This window comes from Pundamilia nyererei, unplaced genomic scaffold, assembly GCF_000239375.1.
Source record: "Pundamilia nyererei isolate P.nyererei 1_Seehausen unplaced genomic scaffold, PunNye1.0 scaffold00002, whole genome shotgun sequence".
NCBI classification, from domain to species: Eukaryota; Metazoa; Chordata; class Actinopteri; order Cichliformes; family Cichlidae; genus Pundamilia; species Pundamilia nyererei.
In genome coordinates this window covers 4,040,660-4,050,361 of record NW_005187403.1, presented here as the reverse complement: position 1 = coordinate 4,050,361, position 9,702 = coordinate 4,040,660, and the positions used below count along the sequence as shown (strand labels likewise).

The 9,702-nt window shown below is 40.1% G+C and overlaps 1 protein-coding gene across 2 annotated transcripts in view; it reads right to left on the bottom strand.

Moving 5' to 3' along the window:
- Positions 1 to 4,033: 4,033 nt before the first annotated feature.
- Positions 4,034 to 9,702, bottom strand: part of olfm1b (olfactomedin 1b) — a 19,321-nt gene continuing 13,652 nt past the window's right edge. For both annotated transcript variants that reach the window (XM_005720202.2, XM_005720201.1), the window contains exons 5-6: positions 7,596 to 7,702; positions 4,034 to 5,378 (exon numbers count right to left, since the gene is read on the bottom strand). In XM_005720202.2, coding sequence (XP_005720259.1) covers positions 4,704 to 5,378; positions 7,596 to 7,702 — 782 coding nt within the window. In that variant the 3' untranslated portion in view covers positions 4,034 to 4,703. The remainder of the gene's footprint in view (positions 5,379 to 7,595; positions 7,703 to 9,702) is intronic.

The window sequence follows — 9,702 nt, the reverse complement described above, 5'->3', positions numbered from 1 at the left end:
GTTTAACATTTAAACCTATTTTCTGCACATTCCAGCACATAAAATAAAATATTTTTTGTTTTTAATCAAAGACTAGCGGTCCTGTTGCTCTATTTTCCCCTTTATAGCAGGAGTGGCGTAGGCGGAGGTGTGCTCTGGTGCAGGTGTGTCGCAACGGTCAGTTGAAGAATCCGCGAGTTTCTCTGTGAATTTCCCATTACGTCGCAGCGCACTTGGTGCTTGTTTAGGGGTTTGTTTCGGTGTAAAAATAAGTTTTCTTCTCACGCACAACGGATGCTAATGTTTTTGTCACTTTTTATGGAATCAAACTCAAAGTAAGGTCAGTACTTCCACGCTTTAAACGCTGCACGCTCATACTCTCTCCCGCACTCGATATATGATCCATTGTTGATCTGCACACAGCTGTTGTCACGAACGTCGCACTCGCTTACATCACTGTCATGAGACATTCTCGCAAAAAAATCACGGTTTTAGTAATCTAATTACCGTTTTTGCAATAGTAATCCCTTACTTTACTCGTTACTTGAAAAAAGTAATCAGATTACAGTAACGCGTTACATGTAATGTAAAATGTAAAAACGCGTTACTGCCCATCTCTGGTGGTGACGCATGGATTAAGCGTATTCAGTGATGTGCTTCCACTTCCAAATTATCATCTTTATAAATAAGTTTATAGAATGTTTTCAATAGTTTTTAATCAGCATTCTCAGTTTACAAAGCTGCGTCATTCAGAGGCCGTAGAGACAAAGGCCTCAGAGTCAGTGGCAAGGGTAAATTATGTAATGTGAGAATAGGAAAGCTGTACAAGCGTTACAACCTGTCAGAGATGTTTGTGCCACAAAACCAAGTTATTGCAGTGCTCTGCGGTTTTTTTTTTTTCGGTTTTTTTGCAAGCCTCCTGTTGGCACGCACAGACTATCTTTCTATCACTGATAAGTGGTTTTGTCCTTGGGGGAATAAAACACCTTACAGCTGGCCTAAGCAAGGTCAAACCTCTCACTGTGTCCATCCCTTAGTCCCAAAAGTGCTGCTGCAGTGGTCATGCCATTTAGAGGGCAAGGTATGCAAAAGATAATTAGCCAAGTGCACCTTATGATGTCTCGTGTAAACAATACATTGCGGTAAAAGTCACCAAATAGAAATGTATTTCATTTACACTGGTGTGGAAATGAAAAGACAGAGCAAATATGCAAAATGATGAAATTGAAGGCAACTGTCAAGTTCACAGGCGTGTGTTCTGTTGTTGCTGGTGGGGAACTGGGACTATGTGCAGTACAGCGATGTCTCTTGACACACCAATTGCTGTTTAAAGATGCAAATATATTCATCTCCTGAGTGACAGCTCTTCGTGTCAAACACTGCAAGACCTTCCGCTGAGCATGTTTCTTTTTCTGCCTTTTTTTCTTCTCCCTCTGTCTCCCAAATCCTATCTCTAACTCTTTCAGGGGAACAAAGCAGCTTGTGTTGGCCAAGCACTCGGAGTGAAAATAGAAGCAATCATTTATTCATTGATTGAAACATCAGAGGACTAAGAGGCAGTGGGAGAGTGGGAGCAACAAAGAGCGGGAAAAAGACAGAATGGTTGAAGGACAAGAAGTAAAAAGGAGGATGGGAGTAGTGGTAAGTGAAATTGAGTGGAGATCAAAGAAGGGGAGAAAATTCTTAGCGAACATAAAGTGGACAGTGTTGTTTGAAAAAGAAGACATTCCAACAAATAAAGGAAATGTCAAGTGAATAAAAACAAAACACAGATGATTGTTATTGGAGCTGACAGTAACTTGTAATTTAAAGGAAATGCATCATTGACAGTGCCTGTCGATGCTACGGCGTGCCTCCCGTCTTGGATGAAGATGATCAATTAATCAAGAGTGAAACTTGCTTTGCTGGGAGCATTCGGGTATATTAACATAATTAACAATAACCACCCCAAGGTCAAACTGTTTAAAAACCAAGGGCTACATCAGATAGCATGTTAACTGTTGAAGCCGGAACAAGTAGGACTTGTTTGGAAGGCCTCTTCTCTGTATAATGGACACAGCAGCGCAGCTCAAGTTTGGTTAAAACCGAACCTCTGAAGCACTGTGGTGGAGTGATGATGGTTTGCACTTGTTTTACAGTGACAGGACTTGAACACCTTGCAATTGTTGAGCCAACTATGAATTTGTCTGTATACCAAAGTATTCTAGAGTCAAATATAAGGGCATGTGTCCAACAGCTAAAGCTTTGAAATCATCATGCAGCAGGATAATAAATCCAAAGCACAGCAGCAAATCTACAATAGAATGACAACAGAAATACTGTGGATGAACATTCAGAGAGCCATGCATAAATGAATGCCCACAAACCCTAATGAAGTGAAGCATTTAGTTATTCACATGACTCTAAGTGACAATCAAGCTAAACATGGCTGACAATAGTTAATAGTCAAGTTGTTTAGCAGCAACAATACACTTGGGTGTATTTAATTTAGCAACCATGAGTTTTATTGCTTGCAAATACCACATTTCATTTGAAAGAGCAAGATTATGGTTTTTTGTGTGTGTGTGTGGTTTATTTAGGAGCCTCACTTTGCAATTTCTAAACACGCACCAGGGTCCGTAAATGCTCTTTTTCCACAATCCAAGTAAAGCGGGATTGTGTAATCTATGTAATCTTAATGAAGTAAAACCTTCAAGGCAGGAAATAAGAGCATTAGCTGTGATGTAAAAGTTATATCCATGTGAACCATCACAGGCTTAAGCACCTTTAAGACATGCACTCTTTTCCATTAATTTGATGGCATTTGAACATGCCAGCTTCATGTCTGAATGAGCACTCTGGTCTCTTTGCTGTAGTATTTGCCTCAGTCGTGTTACTAGAGTTGGACTTCACCCAACGCTGGATTCCTGCAGCAACATTAACAGGCACATAAAGACCCTCCATAGCTTTTGTGAATCTTTTTGAGTTGCCCAGTTCACTTGAGAACACAATAAAACAGTAATAGCATGTCAATAATTACATTTCATGTCACTGCTTTGTATGCTAATTTCCAGAAAGGCTGAAACATTTTCCCCTCTTTTAGTAATTTTGTTATTTTTAAAGGTCAGATCTAAACTATTTTGAAACAGACTGATGAAACCAGCGATTATGTATTCTACGTCTAATAGGGACTTAACTGTACTGATACACAGCACCTTGTAGCGTTTAAAGGCAGCAATCCGAGCAACAGATTTCTCTATTTTATTGACACGAATCATTAACTATCTCATCTCAGATACAACACATGTCCAGCAAAGCGCAAAAAGAGTGAAAAGCTTTTGTCCTCAGCAAGAGTATACATTTAAACAGCATTATCCTTCACTAGCAGTGGGGGGATACATGACATGAGACAGGATTTATCTTGTAAAAAAACCCAAAAAACCCTCTCCTGACTACATGATGTGGATTGAAAATAGAAGGGCCTGGTTTCCAGTATACAATACTAGATACATTCTGTTGTTTCTTTTTTTTCTTTTACTTCAGAGAGATGTGAGCTAGATAGATTCCTCCTACGCAGTCCAAATAAACAAATAGAGAGGCAAAACTGGTGGCAACAGTTACAGAGATACAAAAACGTTAAAAAAAAACCATTATTGCAAAGAAATTGAAATAAACAGAACGAGAACAAAATCCAAGGAAGCAGGAAAAAGGTAAATATCTCTGCAAACCCCCAAATCCCAAAGGCATACTACCTTGTTCCCCCACCCACCCTACCGCCCACCTTTTTTAATAGTATCATACAGCAAAAAAGACATTCAGAAGACCGGAGTGATAGAAAACACTCATGCAAAGAAAGCCTTTTTCACACATAGTCACCAACACAGGGAAATCATCTTAAACAACAGCGCTGTCAACAGTCAGTGCCTTCAGGTCTTTTAGTGGATGTTGTTATTGATGTTTTCTGTTTCTCTACAGACTTCTGATTTGCTACGGTACTTAATAAAAAGAATATGACACACAGCATCCATTAGGCTATCAAGTCTTCTGACTAGAGTGACCTCCCGTTTTTTTTTTGTTTTTTTTTAACGTTATGTCCATGGGACACGGGGATCCAACAGTTTATTATAACAGTCTTCGTTTCAGGACCCCCAATGACCGAAAGAAAAGTTCAGCCGGGAGGATTTCTGCAGAAGAACTGGAGCCACAGGAATGAGCTTAGGTTGATATTCCATGATATAAAAAAAGGCGTGTGTTTTTTTTGTTTTGATTTTTTTATGGCATCTGTTCTTATTCTTTTAAATCTGATATATTTATATCTACTTTTACAGTCATTTTCTATATGGCAAACAATTAAAGAGTTTCATTCCAAAATAAAAGACCCTTTAACAAAATTATGGCAGCTATTAAAATAAAGTCTACTAAGACTAAGAAGTCATGTTACGACCTTTTATTTACAAAAATGTTTTGCTTTTGACACAATCATCTGTGATAATAACAGATACGGCTTCTTTTTCTTGTTTGTGATTTATCACATTTTGGAATGAAACCCTTCAGTTTTAGATATTTTTTCATATGCACATTCACTCTACTTTGCATTCACTGTTGATACAGTCTTTCAGAAATTCTTTGATATCATAAATAGAATGGTCTTGCCATAGAGTCTCTTGGAGCAGATATATTTTTGTATATAGTGAGATTTCCTTTACAGACAATATGCATTTATGGTGTTCGATCCATGTTCATGGTTACAGTTCCTCTGAGCGGATGACATGGAAAAGTGTGACGTTGTAGAGAACCTGGTGACCATTGTTCCAAGCGTAGAGTGCACGGTCACGTGGGTTATAGTCCAACATGGAGATATGTGAGTACTTATTCTGGAAGGCAATGTCGATGTACTCGTAAGTAGAGGAGTTGGTGGAGTAGGCATAGTAGACTTTGGTGCCTCCCGAGTAGCCATTGGTCACATACAACGTGCCACAGATCATAAAAGACTCGCCGGCACTCCGTTTGGGGTGGTTGGTGGTCCAGCTCTTGATGATCTGCAACGTGTTGGGGTTCAGCTTGCTGATAACAATATTCCCGGCATTCTGATTGGTGGCGTAGACAGCCCACAGTCCTCCCTCGTCCACCATGAGGTCAATGTCAGAATGCCCTCCCCAGGCATAGTGATACGCATTATTGAAGCCTGCGTAGTCAAGCTGCCGGGACTTGCTGATGGAGGAGGTGCGGAAGTCAAACTTGATGATGACGTGGCTCTGGAATTTGTTGAAGTAGATGGAGCCATTGTAGACTACCTGACCTGTTCCTGACCACGGGTGGGGGAGCCGGTGGGACGTGAAGTTGTCTGCCGTCATGAAGTCATGCATAGACTTGTACTCCCGCACGAAGCGGTTGTTATGGTAGCCATCCATGTACCAGACCTAAGCATCAAGACGAGAGAGAGAGAGAATTAAAAACACAGCAGTACTTCAAAGCTAGAAATGCCTATCATCATCCTTCCTGCGTGCCTTTGTGAATTCGAGAATCGAGCATGCACATCACACGCGGAATAAATCAAATCACATCGTCAACAAGCATCCCAATTAAGTTAGTGCTGAGACTTCCTCGAGGAGCAGGCGAAGCTGAAATCCATCTACTTCTGAATGCAAACAGTCAGGATGACAGCCGCAGGGTGGCATGCACCGGCCCCACAGGGATAATGCCCATCATTCCAGATAAAAGGCCTGTCTCAGCTGCTATGACCCAGCTTCCTGCTGGCCCCTGTGGAGGTGGGCAGAGAGCTCTCATTCCAGAGCCACTGGAGACTCAAATACTTCCTTGGTCACAGTGGGAGTGATAAACCTAAAGCCTTCCTCTACCTGGTTATATCTGCTGTCACGATTAACTTAAAAATGATTCACATCAAGAAAGAAGGACTCCACGGGGCCAAAAAAAAGTACTAAGGAAAGGTAAGAAAACCTTAAGATGAAAAGAATTGGGGCAGGCCTGTCTGCTTCCATCAATTAAACTCTGTTTTTTCTTCTCTGCCCTTTGACAGTGAGGAACATCTTTCATGGGTTCTGTTCAAAATGTATTAGTTTCAACCAAAGGAAGTTGCCGTAAGTCTGCTAAAAAATAAATCGTAGTCAGCAGTAAGTTTCAACCTTGCTGGTAAAGACGTTTGTACCATAAAAATTCCGTGGCCTGTGTTGTCAGAACCGTTAGCCATCAGAAACTGTAACTGTACAGATGCACAGCCGTGTGCAGCTGAAGTTTTTACTCCCTCTGCTCGTGTGCTTTCCATCTCTTATTGATGCGTCTAATAAAGCGGGAGCAGAAAGGGCGTCTTCACGCTGAGCAGACGAATAAACTCTCTTTATTTCCAGCTTCTTGTCAACCAAGCAGCTTCCTGTTCAAATCGTATAGATTTATACTTGGTATTTATTTTTAATGTGTTTTAGTAGTGAAGGCAGGCCTATTTATTGAGCAGGAAGATGCACTTTGCAAAGGGAAATCAGATGCAATCGACTGCTAAAGTAATAGAGACCAGGAAACAAACCACACATTTCAAATAATGCAGAAATGGAACTACTTACTTATAAATCACATTAGCTCAAGTTGACATACTGATATTACTATTTTGTTTTATTAACAATAAAAAATCCCAGTAATGTTCAGATTAGTATCAAGACATCACAGCCCACGACTAAAAAATGATTCTCCTGTAATCAAATTAAATTTTGATGTATTTTATTTGGAAGTACAATGTTACTATATTTACATGCAACTATCTAAAGGTAGGTGCACTAGAATAAGGAGGTTAACAGGTCAGGATTTTACAAAAATAGTACATAAAACTAATTTATTATACAGGAAAATAAAATATTTAATTATTTTAAAGGAAATGAGAAATAATTACATGCAAGTACACTTTAAGTAGTGCCTAAATTATGAGTTTTTTTACAGGAAAACAGACACAAATTGTGCTGAAAGTCATTTTAATACTGTGTAAGTAATTTCCCATTAAAGGTTGCCAAGTTTAACGCACTCCAAAATATGGCCCATGCCCTGAAAAGTGCAGTGTACTTCCAATGTAAGGTCGGGAATTATATATATATTTTTAAATTTTATTGTTCCGAAAAATTGCCATGAAATTATGATGTCCTTACAGTTACTTACATAATAAATTGTGTTGTAACATTGCTTAAGCATTACTTAAATTTATTTAGTGTATAATTACTTTATTGTATCCTGTGAAAACCTGGGTTGCTACCTCCTTATTCTAGTGTACCTATTAAGTATCTGTGGGTAAATATGATATGAATATCAATATTCATTTAATTACAGTAGATTTATGCCTTTAGGGGCTGTAATACAAAGTGTTATCAGATTTTTTTCTGGATGGTAATCTGAACAATACTGGGCTTTTTAGTGTTGGCCAGACAAAAGTAGCAGCAGCTGGATTATAAAGTGTTACTAGAAATCTGAAAATAGCCTTGAGAAACTGGAGCCAGTGGTTTCTTTATTTACTAAAGAAGGAAAAAATAAGAAGTGACTTGACAGTTAATGGACTTGTCTTCCTAAATAACACCTGAGCAGATATTAGGTAAGTGCAGTTTTGATACCCAGCCCACACTGTGTGACTGTGTGCCACATACCCGAGTATCTCCTTCAGGAGCCAGAGGGTCAGTCATCCAGGAGCCAAACCTGGATCCGGACGTCTTGATGGTGATGGGGTCACTGATGCCCGTCAGTTTGCCGCATGCTGCAAGGAAAAAGCGAGATAGGAAACATCCACAGCAACGCCTGTTTACACATTTAGACCGAATCACAATTTCTTGCACGGGATTCATGTCATTTGCTTTGAATCCTGATGAATTTGCCTAAAGGATAAACGAGTCAAAGTCCAGCTTGTTGCTACGCCTTTCTCTTTGCGTGATGTACTGCACAAGTGGTGCTTATTATTCAGTTCACACATGCTAATGCCTGTTTTACTTTCTCCGTGTGGATGTGTGAAAAAGTGAGAGAAGGATAGGATAGGAAAGGGAGAGCCTCTGTGTATTCTGTTCCTGCGTGCTACTTGTAAGCTGCTGTAGTGTTAATTAGTGCTGATTGAGGTGTTAAAGAATTTGACAAAACTAACACTGGGCTCTGTGTCCCTCTTGACTGAGAGTCAGTTAGACTAGCGTACCCCTTCTAATGAACACAGGCAGGAATGAGAGACATGATTTTACTAAACAGAAGCTCTCGCAGTGCATCTCTTCATTTAAGCTGCTTTCACACAATAGTTTATAAAGACAAGAGTCAATGAGATGGTCTTGACAAGTTAATTTCATCACATCCCAAGTTCATTTGAACAGCAGGATGCAACGACGCCTTTTGTTACAACTCCATCATCTGTCATGCGCTTCATTGCTGTGAAATGTCATTTTTACTCTGCAGTCAGACGGCATCGATTTCATTTGTGTTTCCTCTGCTCATCTTTCTCCCTCGGTTACCTGCCTCCCTCTATCTCATTTCTATCACCCACATAAAGAAACTTGTGGTTTTGTGTTAGAGTGTTTGTGCGTCTCTGTGTGCAGCATATGTCGTGCCTGTGAGAATGCGTCGGCATCGCACCTCAGCGGCGGCTGAGAGACAAACACATGGTCACATGAGCAGCATTTACTATTTCCAGTGGGGGCTTGAGTCCCATTACGTAACCCTCAGTGGGATTAGAGACTGCATTAATACATTGGCCATTGATTTATTTATTTCTTTTCTCTAATCATGCTTCTGTCTTTAAATGACACTACTATTGCAGTCTGCTGGACGGCCAGCTGATGGATCTGGATTCTGGAGTTGTGCACAAGGTCTAATCCCCTTTTGGCCTGAATATGCCTGGACCGAAGTACAAGGGAAATCAAATAGAAAACCTAATGGAAACTGGAGCTGATATAACAACAAAGCCCGCCATCAGCCCCAGAAACTTAATTCTGTTCATCTGGATGTAACGTTTTCAGTGGGAGAAACATTTCTTCAGTCTGAGTTGACTGAAGGTTTCCCCAACCTTATAAACAGTACATTTGCATAACGACTGAAACTAGCACCATAGATTAACAGCCCTTAGCCCAAAATGTGACGATTTAGAATTTCTACTAGAGGTACCTACATGAACAGGCTGCCTCTTAAAGTCTGAATATTTACAGTTATCTTATTATTCAAATATATTTTTAGCAATCAGACCCCTACAAGGGTCACTTACTGCCATTATATTCAAAGGCCAGTAATCAAACTTTTGGATCAATAATACGATTTCTAAATTGGTCACAACTTTAAATGAAGGGTCTATAGAATAGAATAAAATAGCCCTTTATGGTCATTGTACATGTACAACAAAATTGCAGGGACCGGTAAAGACAGGGAGCTGGCCGATGTGACAGAGAGAAGGAAGGGAGAAACTGCATATTGTGTGTGCAAGACACCAGGTGGAAGGACAGGAGTGTCAGAGGTAGATTAAGCTGTTCTATCGTAGCAAAGATAGGAAGCAAAATGGATCAGGGGAAGCCTTGAAGGGAGAGTATGTGAAGAATGTTCTGGAGGTAAAGAGAGAGTCATACAGGATCATGGTTTGAAGCTGGAAATCAAAGAGGCGATGTTGAATGTTGTCAGAGAAAAAGGAGAAAGAGAAATGCTGAAGTTGGATTAAGCTGTAAAGGGTAGGGATGGGTATCGTTTAGGTTTTATCCGATACCAGTACCAAACCGGTACTTTTGAAACGGTGCC